Here is an 18778-nt window from a genome sequence, read left to right as displayed (position 1 = left end):
ATTTAGTGTTTGTTCCTTATGCTTTTGTTTCCCACCTTTTGTTTCTTTTTGTCATAAAAAGATTGAAAGTCCCTGCTGTATTCGTGTGCAGAACATAAAACACGAAGCTCTTCCTGAAAGGTAATTTTCCAAGAATGAAAAATAGGAGAATGGTGTTTGATTGTTTGGTTTTCTGTCATTCAGTGTTGCATTAAAACAGCCATTTTTCCATAACTATGAATGGTCTCACTCTCAAAAACTGTCAGTTACAAATGAAAAGCGATAACACTTTGAAAAGCAAAACCTTTTCCCAAATCCCACGAGGTTTTTAGAAGAATTTGAAAACTAGTCAGTGGTATACGTTCATACACAAATGTATCCATTGTTGGGGGAAAATTTTAAGAAACAATGTCTAAGCTTCATCTTATTTACTATGTTCAGCAAATATTTCTCTCTTTTTCTACATTTTAGAATGAATAATTTTTATACATCTTAGTCTAATCCTTTACATTTTTTCCTAGGGACAGGTTTGTTAGTCTTTCTTCTATTAGTGAATTTTAATAGAAGGTAGACAACATGAAGTAAAATCTAGAATTTGCCGTAGTTTACAGAGCTTTTTTTATGCCTTCACTCAACAGATAATTCTGTTTATGTATGTATGTATGTGTGTGTATACACACACACACACGAACACAGTGTATATATAGGTATATATAGAATATATTTGTCTTCTAAGTGTTTATTTTTGGAACACATTTTGAAACTATAGTGAAAGCAAAACAGTAAAAATTTAAATCCTCAATAATCTCATCACACATAGAGAACCATTGGACTAAATCTGGTCTCTTAATATCAGATTCCTACTGGAGAAACTCTTATCATGGGAACAAGTGTTTCTTGCTAAATCTGACTGTATAGTGCTTGTTTATGTTCAGGAACAAGGCCTGCCGTCGAAAGAGAGTAAAATCTCTGACTTAGACTCAACGTCAGAAGTCTGTTTTGTGTATGAGTCAAGGGAGCACCAAAATGTTGGTCATTTTAAAAACAAAAAGAACTTTCCCTGTGACCTTGGGAGATCATGCCACTTGTGCTGGTGTGGTTCTAAGAGTAACTCCATCCCAGGGATCAGAACAAACATGGCTTCTCCCTCATTCAAAGTATACACAAAGAACCACTTTAACATGGCTTTGGGGCCTGTGTTGTTAAACCAAGAATGCTATCTCTCTGTAGTTTGGTAGTTTTTTTGTGTCTGCACCTCAGAAAGCTCTTAGTCAGAGGGACATAGAAACAAATGTTGGGGGAATGCCTGGATGGCTCAGTCAGTTAAGCATCTGCCTTCAGCTCAGGTCATGATTCTGGGGTCCTGGGATTGAGTCTAGCATCTGGCTCCCTTCTTAGCAGGGAGTCTGTGTCTCCCTCTCCCCACTCCTGTTTTCTTACTCTCTCTCTCTAATAAAATCTTTAAAAAAAAAAAAATCTTAGACGTTGGAGCCAAGTAGGGCCAATGATTTATTAGAACTATTCAAATAAACTCTAAAATGTGAGTTCTAATGAAGATAAATTTATCTGTCCCTACGTTTTCAACTTGTATTCCATGATGGCACCTGCCATGACCTGGAATGCCTTCTCCCGTTCTTCTGTTCAGTTCTCGTGGCCAGACTGTGCTGAAATGTTTCTTCCTTGTGATGTTTGCCATGGACCCTCCCAAGGAAAGTTGGGCTCTTTCTCCTCAGAGAGCTCCTATGACATTTTGTGTATACTTCCGATATACTGTTGACATATTTATCATTGTTTGGTAATTTTTTGGTCTCTTATTTAGTGTGTGAGCTCCTTGGATAAATTAACTAGGTCTTGGTTAACTTTGAATCTCTAGTACAGAGAACATTGACTAACCGTAGTAGGCATGCACACAAACGTCAATTAAAAAAAAGGACATATGAAGGTGAATTATGATAATTTGGGGAAGAGTGAATGTGCTTTCATAAGCTCTGCTGAAATCTAAAGTTTCTTGTTTGAGGAACAAAGAATGACCCTTCATATTTCTTGGACTGTGTTGTAAGCATTGTTTACCATCCTCCACTCTGCAAAATTTAAGATCTGCTCAATGGAATAATATCCTGGGCTGACGAGATAGAAGATCGACACAGGTGAGGTGAACTATGCAAATGCAGTGATATATAAAACATTTCCATTTTTATTAGATGTTGGCAAGCAGGCAGAGTAGTTTGAGTTTTTTTTTTTTTTTTTAAAAAAAAGGAAACTTACTGAGACCTGAGGAAAGTGTCTGTGTTTCATAAATTGCATTAAATATTTGGTATGTAAAATTCGGGCTGCTCCGCATTCAGTGGGAACAGTGCATCCCCTAGCTAATTAAATAACCATATGGAGACAAGCCACATTTCTCTAAACAAAAGCAAAGACCCCAGCTCTATTGTGTTGTCTTTAGATTATGCAACTTGGTTTTCCCTCCTATGGTTTTCTGCTCCGTCTTGCATATTGCTTTGGACCAATATGCTCCCAGACACTGAACGGAATTTAAAGAGCTCTTTCTGAGGTGCCTTGCTTCATTTAAATATTATAGTGAGATGGGCTCTGGAATACTGGGAAATCTCCTATGGTTAATAACAGCTTGCCTCTTGAAGGCAATGGTTTTGGGATCTGGCCAGCAGGAAATCCATTGTGTATCATCCTCTTGCTTTGCAGGATGACCACGTGCCTGGTGGACGGTATAAGCATTTGCTACGTGTTTGTCGAATAAATAAATGCTTAGCAGCATGTTTTCATGGGTTTTGACCTAGCAAAATTATGCTAGCATACATATGGGTTGCAAATAGTAAAAAACGTGTTACAAGCAGCAGTTCATATCACAAGGGCTCCAGGATGAAATTAAGAGTTGTACACAAAGTTGAAATATAAATATTAGAATAATAAGCTTGGGAATGGAAGTCATAGAGATCATAATTAAATAAATATATTTCTTTTGTTTGCTCACCTTTATCCAGGCACTGGCGGTCATCGTGGTGGCAGATTGTATTTATGTAACATTTGGGCATTTACCATGTATTTTTTATAAACATTATCTCATTTTAATGTCACAAACCACTGACTCATTTCAATTGCTCATTTTTGTGAAGGAGAAATTTGGAGCCACGTAGTGAAGTTACTCACCTAAGTTCACAGAGGTAGCCCAGAGTTTAAGTCAGATTATTTGTTTCTAAAGGTCTTCACTTTTACTAGATTTAGTCTTTGGTTAATGGCAGAATTATTGGTTGGAACAACTGAGACAAATAGAAATGTTTTGTACCAGTAAGAGTACAAGCATACTTGGGAGATAGAAGAGGTACATTTTACCCACAAGAATTACTCTTGTGAGTAAAAATATGAAAATAATTTGGAATTTCTTACAACCTATTAAAGCTCAACTTCATTTATACTCTAACCCTGTGCAATACCAGCGTACTTTGCTGATAGCCCAGGGTCTTATGAATCCCACTTTAGAATGACTCTGGCCTCCAGTGTGCCCAATCCTGTTACATATTTAACAAATCAACCAGTGGAATAGTGACAGTTTTGCATGGTTAAACATTAAATGATAGAAAAGCATTACCCTGACTGCAGCCTCTTTCTTACTGTCTCCTATAATACTCCTTGTTTTTTTCTGTTGTTGTCATTTGTTGTTTTAGATTTATTTCTTTATTTTTAGAGAGACAAGTGTGCATGCAAGTGCACAGGAGGAGGGGCAGAAGGGAGAAGTTAAACAGACTCCCAGCTGAGTGAGGAACCTTATGTGGGGCTTGATCTCATGACCTTGAGATCATGACCTGAGCTGAAATCAAGAGTCTGACTCTTAATGGACTGCGCCCCCTGGGTGCCCTACTTCTTGTTATTTTTAATTGGAGTTTCAGTAGTTAAATATTTGTGCTCAGAGGTGAAACTATTTCCAAATGAAATACTGAAAAAGCTTTCTCCTTATATTATTCTCAAACACGTATTCGTCAACGTCTTTGTTTTCTGACTTTAGTGAGGAGACCCAGTCATTTGATCCTAATTAGTTGACTACTTGCTGTGCTGTTCTCTCAAAAATATTTTCTCAAGACCTTGTCTAGAATGTGTCCGTAGTATACCTGAAACCACAGTCTAGCTAATAGGGTGACTGTGTGAGCAATCTTTAAGAATATTCTACTTAATGTCGGCTGTGAGGTACCACACACGTAAGGTATCAGTTTATATCTTCTTTTGGTTTTAGGAACTGCTCTCTACTGCCATAAGGCACTCACTAAATTACCGTACCAGACTTCCAAGGGTCCATTCATCAGAACTAAAATGAAATTGCGAGGTGATTGGAGTCCTAGGCCTGCGTTCAAATTCTCAGCCCCATTGACTAGTTGTATGACCCTAGACAAGGCACAGAATGAAAGCATTTTGTCAAATGCACAACAGGACAGAGTGCCCACCACAGAGTGGATAGGGAGATTAAGGACCTAATCCACATAGAAGGCATATCACCATAATCTGTGATCATTCACTACATGGCCGCTCTTACATTTATTCTCTGCTATCCTAGTTTCCATATTTCTTAGCTGTCCCAAATTCAGTAACACTGAGAGCATTGGAACTTAATAAAGTGAAGCTTGGAGCTCTGGCTTTGTTGAAGAAGGAAGATCTAGTTGTATCAGAGAAGACTCGCCTGCAAAAAACAACAGAAATGACTATTAGTAGCTTAAATAAGTAAAGATTAAAAAAAATGTCTGGAGATGGATGTCCTGTGGTGTTATGTCAGCCTTTATATTGTCTGCTCCTTTGGGAATTTTTTCCTCTTGATCTTCCCTAGTTAAGGCAGGGACGAAAGGGAGATGGGACAGAATGTACCATACCTATTTCCTTTATCAGGAGAATAAAAGTTTTCTCAAGAATTTCTGCTTAGGACCCTTTTGCTAGGAGGTTGTCACATGACCGTTGCTACCTACAAAGGAGTAAACCGACTCCATGACTTCTCTAGCCTCTACTGTACAAGCAGGTATGGGAGAAGGCAGTTGACTGGGTCGTTTGGTTGCCAGCATTCGTCACACCAGCTTTAAAACTTTTCTTTAAATTACAAACCAGTGGCAGATGTACTGAGATCATTAGAAACATTTACCCTGAAGCCCAAAAGTATTCATGCTGGCTTCCATAAAACCATTTATTAAAGTAAGTTGTCTTCTCCCACCCCTAACTCCCAGCCCCCTGCCACCGCTGAGAAGAGAATCTCTTGGCAGCTTTTAAGCCCCTGAAAAGTACCCAAGTCACCTCCTTTCTTTCTGTTACCTCCCTTTTGCTTGATGAATCCCCTAAGAATGTCCATGGGCAAGTAGGTTCTAAGCAGTAGGTGGGGTTGAGGACAGTGGGCATCCTTGGAAATGGAGGCAGATGACTTCCAGCCTCGTGGGGTAAGGAAGGGGTATCAGCATGGAGGTCGGCCTGTGGGGGAGAACCCAGCCTTCTTGCAGCGCTGAAGCCATCTGAAGGGCAGGGCATTACTGTAACGTGAACTTGATCCATGGGACTTAGGAGAGGAGGAGTCGAGCTAGGGAACAGTGTTAGGTATATACCATTCCCAACACTTTACTATACAAAGTGGGGGGGGGGAAGCAAACAAACAAAAAAAATCATTTATTTCTTTGTTTAAAGGATACAAATGAATGGTGGTATGTATGCAGATATATCTCTGATCTCCCATTCCCATTGCTACCCTTGATAAGTAGATTTTTTCCTTTGTTTCTTGTTTTCATGGGTCCTGGCCCTTTTCCTATACACACATGACTTTGACATGGCTTCAGTAATAATTAAGATGTAATGTTACAATTTGCCTTATCTTTTTCCCCCCTTCTATGAGCATTAAGATTGATTGATTCTTAATGGAGGTCCTTCAGTTGGCGAGGACACTTACCTGCGTACTTTCCTCTTCCACTCTCCTGCTCTGTTTCAGGTGAACGCAGAACCTGTTACTTTATTTAAAGGGTATTTCTTAAAATAACAGGAGGGTAGCCTCATTGCTTTTAGAACAGCATTTTGTGAACTGGATGGTTTAAACTTGATTTTGATCTAGTACCTTTTGTCATTTTATTTATTCTGAAAAATGTGACCTTATCATTTATTTAAGGGTAGTTACTTATGATGCTCCGTGCATGGCTTCTCGGCCTTTTGGCTAAGATCAAGTGTATGATGCTCCCTGCTCCCGTTTTAGTAGTTACTTTGGACATTCACGCACTGTTACTAGTCAAGCAAGATGCACCCTTCAGAGCCTACGCCTGTGGCTGTTCATTCAGGCTCTCACCTTAGGGTTTGGATATCCTTTATCAGGTGACCCTCTTCTGCAGCAGAGAATTACTTTGGACAGAACTCAAGCCCGTGATGGGAGTGTGAGCTGTTTGATGTCCATATAAAATCTTTTCATACCTTTGTCGTTTCCTCTAATGCATGGATTTACAAAAGCCTGAGGGGACTTGGTATTTATTGAAGACGGAAATGGGCATGAACAGTCAGTAACAAAATGAATTAATACATGATCTATTTCATGAAGTCCATTGGAAATGTAATCTAAAACACTCAAAGGAAGCCTCTCCGATTCTGTCCTGAAACCCTTCTTATTCCATATGGCATATACACATTTTATTTTCTGGGTGACTATGTTGTGCTATATTAGGACATAAATTGTTTATTCTCGTGCTATTTAGAGCATTTGCTTTATGATGCATTTTTGCTTTATGATGACTTTTTTTAAAGATTTTTTTAAAAATTTATTTGACACAGAGTTCACAAGAAGGCAGAGAGGCAGGCAGGGAGAGAGAGGGAAGCAGGTTCCCTGCTGAGCAGAGAGCTCAATATGGCGCTCGATCCCAGGATCCTGGGATCATGATCTGAGCTGAAGGCAGAGGCTTAACCCACTGAACCACCAGGTGCCCCTATGACTTCTATATTACAATAGCATTTTAAAGCTTACAGTACCTTAAATACTTTATTGTGTAAGGTTTTCCCCCTTATGCTGATGTATTTAGTGGAAGAAATAGTTTAGAGATGCAAGCTCTTGTTTCCTTTAACTTATTGCGGGGGCAGTGGGGTGCTTGTGTGTTTCCATGGCTAGACATGTTTTTCATAACTCGTTGTCTTTTATTTCCTCACACAAAAGTAGAATTAGGGGCAGCCATACTTCTTGTGCCTTAGTCCCTTCCCCTTGATTTGCATTTGAGAATGCCCCAAGTCTTAAAATATTACCCCCTAGTATCGTGACTTAGGTTTACCTTTGATGGTACTTCACATAGGTGACTGACTCAAGTGTGACACGTAAGAGGCTTGGTTGGTTGTTCTGAATGACACTGGAGGCACACAGCGAGCCGCGTAAATCACGGGATGCACCCTGTCCGTCATCTAGGCTCGCTCTGGATGAACTGGATTGTTCCTCCAGTGCTTTCCTTAGGTCCTTTTCCCCAGCTTCCTCCTGGAGACGGGTTTGCTTTGAATGTGAATAACCCTTTCCGGGGCATAGCTGATCTCACCGCTGAAATTCTTGCTTTCCTTGATCTTTCTCTGGAGTCGCCATGGAAGCTGCTCTTGTTCCTTCTGGTCATTTCCAAAGTGTGTAGTTAGTGCCCAGGTCATGCTCCCCTTGACTCTGCCGTAGTTTCCCGGGACTTAAGTCCCTGCTAAGTGTAGTGAAGAGGTAGTGAAGCAAAGTCTTGGCTTCTACTTTCCCCTTTTTATTTTGCTTCTCTCTACGTATCAGTTCCTTAAATTTCGGGGAGAATCATGTCCATTTTTTTTTATCTTGAAAAAACCTAATTATAGGTCCCAAAGTAAAAGCTCACGGCTATCTTAGGGATTCATTTTAGTTTGTCACCTTGGAAGTGAGATTCGCAGTATATCAAGGGGAGTGTCGGGGCAGAGAACGGAGCTGTGAGCCTGCGGAACACATGTGCATTCCTTTTAGAAGAGTCACTAGGTTGGTGAGGTTTTGGAGAAAACTCTTTCTAAGATAGACTACCAGCCAATCTTCAGTTTCAGCGGTAGAAAAAGCAGACAATTTGGAATTCTTTTCACATGTCGTTAAGACTGCGTATCCTCCGATAACATGGTCATTACCCACGCTCGTTTAGGGGAGAATAGAAGCTGTTTCCGCCATTATTTCAGAGTCTGAGGCAGCCTGGGGCTCCCATTGAACACCTTGAGATAACCACACACCAGACTGGATCTAAAGCTTCAGCCTCTTGCCCACCCAGATGTTCTCTCTGTTCTTTCAGCAAAGACCTGCGGACTCCAGCATGTGCTCTGAGGGAGTCTATTCCTTACTTTCCCCGTCTGGTGACCCTGAGGGTGTGTCCAGCTAGTGGTTCCATACTACACTCCTTCAGCCTCTAAAAGAGAAGTATCCGCACGGGCCTTACAAGTGTGTGGTGTGGACAGGATGCGGCATTGCCCAGCTCAGATCCTTGGAGCCGGGGTGGGTTATGCTATGCGCCCCGATGCACGTGCCATCACTCCAGGCGGTGTCCTCATGGCCTCTTCGATTTTGCAGGAAGTGACAATGGCGAAGTCCTCCCGGAGTCCATCCCCTCAGCTCCTGGGACGCTGCCTCACTTCATCGAGGAGCCAGACGACGCTTACATCATCAAGAGTAACCCCATCGCGCTGAGGTGCAAAGCAAGGCCAGCCATGCAGATATTCTTCAAGTGCAATGGCGAGTGGGTCCATCAGAATGAGCATGTCTCTGAGGAGAGCCTGGACGAGAGTTCAGGTAAGGATGAGAAACCATTCTTAGATCGTCACCTGGTGTCCTCCCATGGTTTGATGGCTGGGAAAAGCTGTGTGGGCCCCCCACCAGTGATTTATTTGGATGACTCCTAGTGAAAATTAATAACATAATTAATCTAATTAATATAGTAAGACAACATAATATAAAATTAATATTGAATGAATATTAACATCATCTGGAAATACAAGGTGCTACCACACGCTTGCTTATTTATTATTTATTTATTTTAATTCAGTTAACCAACTTACAGTACATAATCAGTTTCAGATGGAGTGCTCAATAATTTATCAGTTTCGTGAAACACCCAGTGCTCATCACATCATGTACCCTCCTTCATGCCCGTCTCCCAGTGACCCCATCCCCCCAACCCATCTCCCCTCCAGCACCCCTCAGTTTGTTTCCTAACATTAAGAGTCTCTCACGGATTTTCTTCCTGTCTGATGACTTCCTATTCAGTTTTCCCTCCCTCCCCTCTGGTCCCCTTGCTTGCTTCTTATTGTATGTTTAAATGACTGCACAGCTCTTTGGCTAGCCTATTCTTGGAGGGTAAAGGGGCATTTTTATCTCCCTGCACTATATAACTTTAGCACCCAATTTTGTATGGAAGCTAGTATCCTCACAAGAAATAAAACCTACCAGTCACTGCTTTCATTGTCTCAATTCTAAATATCTTGGAAGGCAAATCTTCCACCAAACACCTTTTTTTTTTCCTTCTTATTTCACCAAACACCTTTTTAAGCAACATAATTTCAGTTTCTTTAATCTTTCCTCCTAGATGTTATTCTTGTGCACATCGTTCTCCGTGGTTGTGGTTTCTGAGCCTCCTTTAAGTTCTTTTGGTTACTGTGTAATGACAGAGCCCAAATTTGATTGCCAAATTTGAATAGTATCTCCAGTATGAAAAAATTGAGGGACCATCTTTATTAATGTGGCTGACTTGGGCTTATGAGTGGTGATGATGAGAATAATGATCATATTGCTAGTGTTTATTGAGCACTTACTGTGTGCCAGATCTCATCTAAGCTTTTGACAGACCTGATCTCACTGTCCTTCCAGCAGCCCTCTGGGGTAAATGACATTATCATTACCTTCGTATGGATAAGGAAATGAGACTCAGACACATTAAGTAAACTACAGGTTTGTGTTGGATCTGAAAGCAAGAGCATTTGACTTAAAACTTTAGTCAATTAGGTGCTAAAAATTAGCAAAATTTAGGAGCGCCTGGGTGGCCCAGTTGGGTTAAGCATGTGACTCTTGCTTTTGGCTCAGGTCATGATCTCAGGATCATGGAATCAAGCCCCATGCTCAGCAAGCTCCCTCTGCTCCTCCCCCGGCTTTTTTCAGATCTAATAAGTAGATCTGAAAAAAAAAAAAAACCAACCCCCCCCAAAAAAAAAAAACTTGCAAAACTTATAACTTGTTAAAATTTAGTGTGTAACAGAAACAGTATATGCTTTTGAACTTTGGCTCCTCAAACTAACTGAAAATTTAGCCTCACCCTAAAACCTACCTGCTCTCAGCCTAGATTATTGTGCTTAGTCCCCACTCACTATCTAGATAACAGATTTTGAAGAAGTCAAAAAGCCTTGAGTATAATTAGGAAGTTTCAAGTCAGCTTAGTTTATTAACTATATGCCACTGCTACTCGATTACTGGAGGCCTTGCAGAGTGTTCCAGGAATGCTAAGATGCAAACAGTGATCTCTAGGACTTTACACCTGTTGATAGGTAGAAGTCCAGTATACCCATAGTGCACTTAACCTGTGGAGGATTATAAAAAAGATTATGCCCAATTAAGATTATCAGGAAAAGTGTGGAAGCTGTAGCATTTGAAAGGGACATCAATGACTACTTAATTCAAATTAAGTAACTGAATTAATTTATTAATTGATGCTACACTAAATGGGAGAAAGAGAGAGAGAGAGAGAGGGATCTCTGTGGCCTGGAGGTTTCGATATTAGCAAATGAAAGAAAGCTTAGTATCTGTTTGACAGGAGGTGTGACTTGGTGAAATAGAAAACGGATGTGGAAACTGGCAAATTCAGTTCACTCTGGCTCAAAAGGTCTCAAATAGGAAGTGAGGAGTTCTTTACTTAATTTTATGAATCTTGGAGGTAGTGCGGATTGATTCTATTGACGTACGGGAAAGCAGTGGCTGGAGCTCTGCTTCAGGGAACGAATCTGGGGCAGGTGTTTGGGATGCCAAGAAGAAACAGGAATGGATGAGTTAGGAGATGTCTATATTTCAGTTGAGGGAAAGAAAGTCTGCCTCTAGGGCAGTAGTCACAAAAACAAGAACTAGATTTCTGGTATGAGAAGCACCTTAGCAAATCGGACTGAATAGCTGAATGAATGAATGAATGAATGAATGAGACAGAGGAGTAACAATCTCAACAGAAGCAGAAAGGGGATGCTATTGATGTAAGTAATTATGTTAGCAAGGAGAGAAGGCTGAGATCCTGGGACAAGCTGAATTTGTAATATTTATAGGTTGTAAGGAAGAGGGGTAGATCTGGGGTTTGTAGAGCTGAGAGACAGAAGAGTTAATTGGGTAGTCATCGGGAAAGGAGGAAGCCGTGGAGGCAAAGGAGGTGTCCAGAGAGAATGAGTAATAGGAAAGGGAAATGGGTCTAGAGCGCTACTTCCTTGGGAGTCAGGAGGATGGATATCAGTCAGCAAAGAAGCAAGCAGAGGAAGAGTGTGCTGTTTTCCAAAGCAAAATGTGACACTTGTTTCAAAAAAATCTTTGGGCAATACTGTTTCTGCCTGGGAATCAATAAAGAACTAACCCTACATAAATAGTGCTAAACATGATACGGTTCTGGACTCTTTGGGGATTGCATTATAGATGCATAACTTCAAAAGGCAGAGGGACACCTAAAACCTTACACAATTCCCTGTTGCAGTTTGGAATTGGTATGAGGAAGGGGAAAAAAAAAATGCCTGTTTTCGAGGTGGTGTTCTTCAGACCAAAAGCATGCTTAGAATTCTGGAATTTAAATGTGCAAACTGGAAGGAACCTTAGTGATAATCCAATAGCCCTATTTTATACAATAAAAATCTTGTGTTCCTAGAGCTGCAACGAGTTGATGGCACAGCTGTTTCTAGAACCCAGATCTCCTGGGGTGCCTGGCCGGCTTAGTCAGTGGAACGTACAACTCTTGATCTCAGGGTTGTGAGTTTGAGCCCCACGTTGGGCGAAGAGATTACTTAAAAATAAAATCTTAGAAAAACAAAATAGAACCCAGATCTCTTGCTTTCTACTTCAGATATACTTTCTCCATACTTAGAAGCCACCTTCACCTACAGCTTCCTGTTCTTCTTCCTAGTCTTGATATTAACAAATTCACTTACTGACATGAGGATGGGTTTGAGCACATGGCTCCTCGTTTTCCGTCATGAGCCTGTTTCATATTTCTGTTTCTCAAGTGGGTAATCCCATAGCTATCCCATGGGGATTTCTTTAACCCTCATCATTTCTGCCATCTCTAGAGGGCTAATCTTTTATTCTAGACCGTATTTCTGGCACTGTTAAAGACGAGTTTATAGCAACTGAAGACAGAGATATACATCACAAGGTATAGTCTCCCTCTTTAAAAAAAAAAAAAAAAAAAAGGATTTGGCATAATCAAGACAAAGGAGGAAGACCAATCAAATCTTGGTGTCAGCAAAGTTTCCTCTTCTGTGTTCCCAGGGTTGGGATCTTGGATACTCCTTGTGTTGGGAGAGACTGGTTCACAAACAAAGCAGCTCCATTTATCTTGATGTGAAAACTTCAAAGGAGGTCTCTGAAATCTGGGAGAAGACAATGAAGGGAACAGCATTTGCCATGGGAGCAAAAGCCCGTAAAACAATGGGAGAATATGAAAGGCTTATATATCTTGTATTCAATTAGTCCAACTGGAAAGGACTCAAGTACCAGGGACCCAGTGAGGCTCTGTGTTTTATTGTCAGATGCTTCTGGCCTAGATTTTGTCCAGTAATGAACTCAAAATAGCGGAATCCCATTGGGTAAACTCTAAATGAAAGCTAGGAAGAACACTGAAAAATGGCTGGGTATTTTTTGATACCACTCCTAGAAAATCCTATATCCATTCTCCTATAAAGACCTCTTGATAAGTATTGCAAGCCAATTTAACACTGTGCCCTCTTGTAATTTTGCAGTGTTGTGTTTTGCTATTGCTTCCCCCTTTTAACTCCCCTGGCATTGCTAGGCAACTCCCATGTCTTGCAGATAGCAGCGCTGATTACATTCTCTGTTTCCATGTAAAATCTCCCCTCTCTACTTAAAAAAAAGGGGGGGGGGTTGAGAGAACAAAAAGGCCAATAAAAGTCACAAATTTCAAAGGAACTGGGAAGAACACAACTTCCTAAAGGACAAAACCTGAAGAGATTATATACCAATTTTTTGTTGAGAAAGAACTTATACTTTAGCAGCTACCTTTCTGAAAAGAACTTAATAAGCACAACCTTTTCTTCCAAGTAATTTTGATTGAATCAATAGGGGGGGAAAAAGCTGTCTCTCCCTAAACAGTTTTCTTCTGTACTTAATGAAAATTGCTGTCTACTACGCACTGCAATTATGTTTCCTAAGGTCGGTATTAATAGAGAAATAGTGGAAAGTGGAGCAAGATGAGTGGAGATGGTGTACGCCAGACCAATACATAAGGGCAATTAAGGTTGGAAACAAAATGGCCTCCGGTATTGAAAAATAGATGCATTACTTCCCTTGAGCTCTCCAAGGCTGAGCTCGAGTACAGGGCTTGACTTAATGGCTTTTGATTGAGTTTGCAAAATAACTCCTGCCACTCCAGTAAGAGGGAAGGATGCGAAGAGACGAAGGACAGTAGGACCACATTTGAGCAGTGGTAGAGAATTGTCTGTGTTCTTGTAGGAAGTTGGTCGTAACTGCTTATGTATCTTTGGCCAACATGTTCCCTGTTTCAGCACTTCCAGAAAATTTTGATATTCTTTTTGCTTAACGTTTTCTTCCTTCAAAGTACTAATGGGAAACGCATAAGACCCAGGAGTGTTTGGAATAGACACGGAATCTTTTGTATTTCCAAATTGGAAGCAATAAGTCCTTGCAGTTGTTAAAGGCTGCAAACTGCCTTTGGTCTTTCTGGTAATTTGGCCCCGTCATCTAAGAGTTCAAATAAGAAGAAAAAGGATTGCGTGTTTTCACGCAATTTAGCTTGGAAAACCCAGAGCTAGAGTTCTTTCCTGCAAAAGGCACAATTTATTTGACATGAGTTACTGTGTTTGCACAGACATGGCTATACCTCTTAGTAATGTACCCTTTCAGTTCTGTGCACAAGCCAAGGGTCCTCTTTCATTTGTTCTGCCTCATTTCATTCGGAAATATGGGAACTCTTCTTCCTGGTGTTTTTCCTCTGTTAACATCTGGAGTTGAGAGGTAATCCCAACCCGGGGAATCGTGCCCCTGAGAAGGAGGTGGGGAGTGTTCAGTACCAGAGAAATTAAGATATTTAATGTAACAAACAGGCAGACACACACACAAGCACCCCCGAAAAACAACCAACAAGAACCAGCAAAATACGTCCTTGGCAGTCAAGTTAATGCAGCCTGTGGGAAGCTCAAGTTATCAATAAGCAAAACCACTTCTTTATTGTTCAATAAAAACAGGTGTTCCCTTAACAACGCTCCATGGCTCTTATCTTATTCTACCTTGGAGATATTGAACTCTAATGAGTGAAATAATGCATATTCCAATGTGTTATGGGAAAAGTCTCAACTCCAGTAAACTAATATTTTTCTTCTTAAAGAATATCATTTCAGAGCTTTCATTGTTTGTGATTTCCTTCTTAAACAACTGGAGTCCCTCTCTGGGGATAAAAGGTTAATGGATTGTGTTGAGAAAAGGGAGAAGAGTAGAAATAAAAATGTATTAAATCTTTAAAGTTTGTATCCAAGAACTTTGCTGTGCTAGTGATGGGGATTTGAATAGAGCTTTTTCCAGAAAACCATTAATTTTGAAGTTACCCTCGATGATTCACAAATCACCAAGGTACATCTGGGAAGCATATATTTTAGTTCACATAACGCAGAAATAATCCATCTCTCAGGTGTTCCATTGACAGTTTGTGGGTTTAAAACTCACTTTTATAGAAATGTTCTTCTATCGCACCCAGATTTCATCTTGTTCATCACTCTGCTTCTCAGAGAGGACTGACCTATTCTTACAAAGTTTTCAGGAAAATAGTATGAATTCTTCCCATAAACTTGTGACAAAGTATGAAGACCTTGTTTCTTGGGTCCAGTTTGACCTTAGATACAAAGAGTTGGTGTCCGTTTGCATTCACTCCATCCTTAACAGAGATGGAAAGCAGCTCACCATTTATTTAACTGTTTTTTGTTTTTTGTTTAATATTGTATTTATTTATTTGACGGAGGCAGCGAAAGTAGGAACACAAGCAGGGGGAATGGGAGAGGGAAAGCAGGCTTCTTGCAGAGCCCGTTGGGGGGCTTGATCCCAGGACCCCGGGATCATGACCTGAGCCCAAGGCAGATGTTTAATGACTGAGCCACCCAGGCACCCCTGTTTATGTAATTGTTAATAAGAGTTCCTGAGAGGGACCGGCATTGTTGTAAACACTAAGTTCTTTACCAGTGCCTTTGGAATTTTCCCATTTTTTCTATTCATATAGCACTCAGAAGTGTGTTTGAAGTAGGAATGATAAGAATCTAAAAGAAACCCTGAAGACAATAGTGGTTAAGAGCATGTGCTGTCGGTGTTAGATGGTACCATGTTTGTTTGAAATCTGGCTCTCCCTTTACGGAGTCTTTCTGGTACATATGTTTCCTAGCTGCCTTGTACCTCAGTTTCCCCAAGAGGAAAATAGCCGTGATTGTATCTACCCCATGGAACTGTTTTTGTTGTTGTTGTTTGTTTGTTTTTTAAAGATTTTATTTATTTGACGGACAGAGATCACAAGCAGGCAGGGGGGCAGGCAAGAGAGAGAGGAGGAAGCAGGCTCCTGTTGAGCAGATAGCTCCATGCAGGGCTCGATCCCAGGAGTTTGGGATCATGACCTGAGCAGAAGGCAGAGGCTTTAACCCATTGAGCCACCCAGGTGCTCCTACCCCATGAAACTGTTATGAGGATTACATAGTCTGAGGGCCTGGTATCTAGCAAGCAGTCAGTCAAGGTTAGCTTTCAAAAGGGTATATCTAAAATGGCGGCTCTTTCTTTCTTTCTTTCTTTCTTTCTTTCTTTCTTTCTTTCTTTCTTTTTTAGTGGAGCAAGTGGCTGTTGATTACTTTTCCAAAAACAAATAGAAAATTGGGAACTTTTATAAATCCAAAAAGACAAAAGGACTAATAATATTAAGAGGCAAATATTGGTCTTTCTTGGAAGAATTTGTTCCTGGCTTGCATTTCATTGCTTTGTTTTGCCCAAGCTTTATGTTATTCTCTGAGCCAATGGTAGCACTGTGGGAGGTAAAAGTATGATACAGACCCTGGCCTTAGGGCATGATCTACTCCCAGCAGGTAATCAGAGTGACTGCTGGAAAGGAAAAGTCACTGATTGGGGCGGCAAGGTTGGAAATCATGACTGTTGCCCACGAAGCTGTGAGTGTGATGTCTGAGGGATCCTTCATGGGGTGCTGTCCTCTAAATAACCCTACTGTGTCTACTCTGGGCTCCCGAGTTTCCCTCTCTCTGCTATCAGACAACACTATCAAGTTAATTTGCTTTCGTCTGCCAGACACCTCTGTGCTGATTAATTCTAATCTCTGGTGTGGAAGAAACTGGAGAGCTCGAGCGTATTCTGAGTTTCTGTACTTAACACTGAACTTGTGGTGCTTCTGAGGAATCCGTGGAGTGGTTATTATCTGGGGGGAACTAAAGAGTATTCATTAGGCATTGTGCACATTCAAAGGATTACTATTTTTTTTTATCAAAATACATTTTAATCTTGTTGCTAGGATGAAGTGGCAAAAGACATTTAGCCCTAATTAAGCATCTGCCAGTAAAATGAAATATGGTTCTACCTTTTAATTATCTACATTTAATATACTATTTTCAATAGCGTGTTGGCCTGAAGAGATCTACGGTCCCCAAAGAAATGGAGGCACGCTTCTGTGAAAATGCTTCCCTGATATCTCAGACTTTTGAAACTTCAACTCCGTGTCCCGATTCATGTGTCCTTATAAGAGCCTTGCTTTAGATGTCGTTCTAACTAGATAAGGGGAGAGACTTCTAGTCCCAGGTGGAATGAACTTCTAGTGCCGCCAAGAAGTGGGAAGCCACTCCCGTGTGGTCCTGAGCGGTCTGCACTCCTGCCGTGGTGGTTTTCTTGCCCGTTGTTGGGGCAGGTTGAGAGGTTTCCCCCTCTAGCCTGTAAACATCTCCAGGGCAAGAATCTTGAGCATCTAATCTTTAAAAAAAAAAAAAAAAGTGGATAGGGATTGGTGTGCTTGGTGGCTCAGTGGGTTAAGCATCTGCTTTCATCTCAGGCCATGATCCCAGGGTCCTGGGATCGAGCCCCAAGTTGGGCTCCCTGCTCAGTGAGGAGTCTGCTTCTCCTCTGATCTCTCGCTATCTCTCCGATAAATAAATAAAATCTTAAAAAAAAAAAAAAAAAAGAATCTTAAGCATCTACTTTGTCACAGTATCCTCAGTTCCTGGCTGAGGGCCAGGCACTTTTGATGCTCTGGGTTACTGTTCTCAAATAATGTATGTCGCCAACCATGTAATATCTTTGATAGGTTTCCTATGGTGTGGGGACTTGTGGCAAGATAAGAACAGAAACAATAATAACGTGGTGTTAGGAAGAAATAAGGTCAGGCATGTGATGGCACTAGTAAAAGTCAAGGGCTGTAGAAAGGTAAAATAATCAGTAATGATAATAGTGATGTTATGCAAAATATGGGGAAGCTTCTCATCGTGGAAGCCTGCTTTCGAGCCTCTAGCCCTGGACATGGACGAGGCCCTTGTCGAAGTGGTAGACTCCTTTCCTCCAGCAGAATGGGTTGTTTCCTGTCTTCTCAGGACACGGCGGAGTAAGGAGGGACTATCTCAGAGGGGACTGAGACACCTCAACGAATGATGGTTCATTAAAGTGGGTTCCTAAATAAGAGATGGTTGCTTTTCAGGAGGAGTTTGATATTTTTCTTCTCCTCTTCTGAAGAATTGAGGAAGGCCTTATGCTACCCATGAAGCTATACTGGAAATAGGTTGGTGGGGTTTTGTTTGTTTTTTGTTTGTTTGTTTTTGAGCTTTGTGTACAGAAAGCAACATCCTCATTCTCTTGGTGAACCATCCCCAATCGTGAAACACTACGACGTGGAAAACAAAGCACGGGGTCGGAGAAACGCTGAGTTACCCTGGTCCAGGGAAAGGGCCTCAGAGCCTTGGATGAAAAAACAATTCACCCAAACCTGGTTTGCTAGCTTCTGACATCCTGCGTGTGGTTTTCAGATATGAACGATATCTCCGAGGAGGAAGTGGGGTCCTTAACTTCCCGTCTTGAATCCGGTTATCCAGTGTAGTTAAGCCAAGCATTACAGAGGGACCGCCGAAAGACTGACGGACAAGAACCGATGACGGGCGGCAAGTGTCAGAGAGCTGGGTCCTATTCCTCCCCAAGTGCCCATCACCAGGTGTATGTGAAAGCAGGTTGACCACCGTCCCCACGGCAGGACACTGCCTCGGGGCTTTGTGGACGTGCGCTAACAAGCAGTAGATAAAAGCGTGAGACAGCTGTTAGGTACCAGGCTGCAGTTGGCATGGTGCTGAATGTTCTCCTCTTTCTTTTCCACGCCACAAGTTAAGACTAAGGCTACAGAGCCCTTTTATTAGAAGTTGGCCGGGAAGAAATGATTTTCTTCTTTTTCTCGCAACATCACCCTTCCCGCTGTCTTCTGCATTTCTCTTCTTGGAACACTAAAGCGTCTTCCTTCAATTAGTTTGAAAATTCTGTAACTTTTAGTCTCCCAACAGGATTAGACTGCTAAGAGTAACTAGTGTTTTCTATCTGATAAATAAGGGG

The 18778-nt window shown here is 41.2% G+C and overlaps 1 protein-coding gene across 4 annotated transcripts in view; it reads left to right on the top strand.

Annotated features, from left to right (window-relative positions):
- The window catches only part of UNC5D (unc-5 netrin receptor D), a 544123-nt gene that overhangs the window by 297522 nt on the left and 227823 nt on the right, over window positions 1–18778 (top strand). For all 4 annotated transcript variants that reach the window (XM_059156226.1, XM_059156224.1, XM_059156223.1 and 1 more), the window contains exon 2: window positions 8528–8746. In XM_059156226.1, coding sequence (XP_059012209.1) covers window positions 8528–8746 — 219 coding nt within the window. The remainder of the gene's footprint in view (window positions 1–8527; window positions 8747–18778) is intronic.

Source organism: Mustela lutreola, chromosome 18, assembly GCF_030435805.1.
Source record: "Mustela lutreola isolate mMusLut2 chromosome 18, mMusLut2.pri, whole genome shotgun sequence".
In the NCBI taxonomy this organism is placed as follows: Eukaryota; Metazoa; Chordata; class Mammalia; order Carnivora; family Mustelidae; genus Mustela; species Mustela lutreola.
This window is presented reverse-complemented; position numbering and strand designations above follow the sequence as displayed.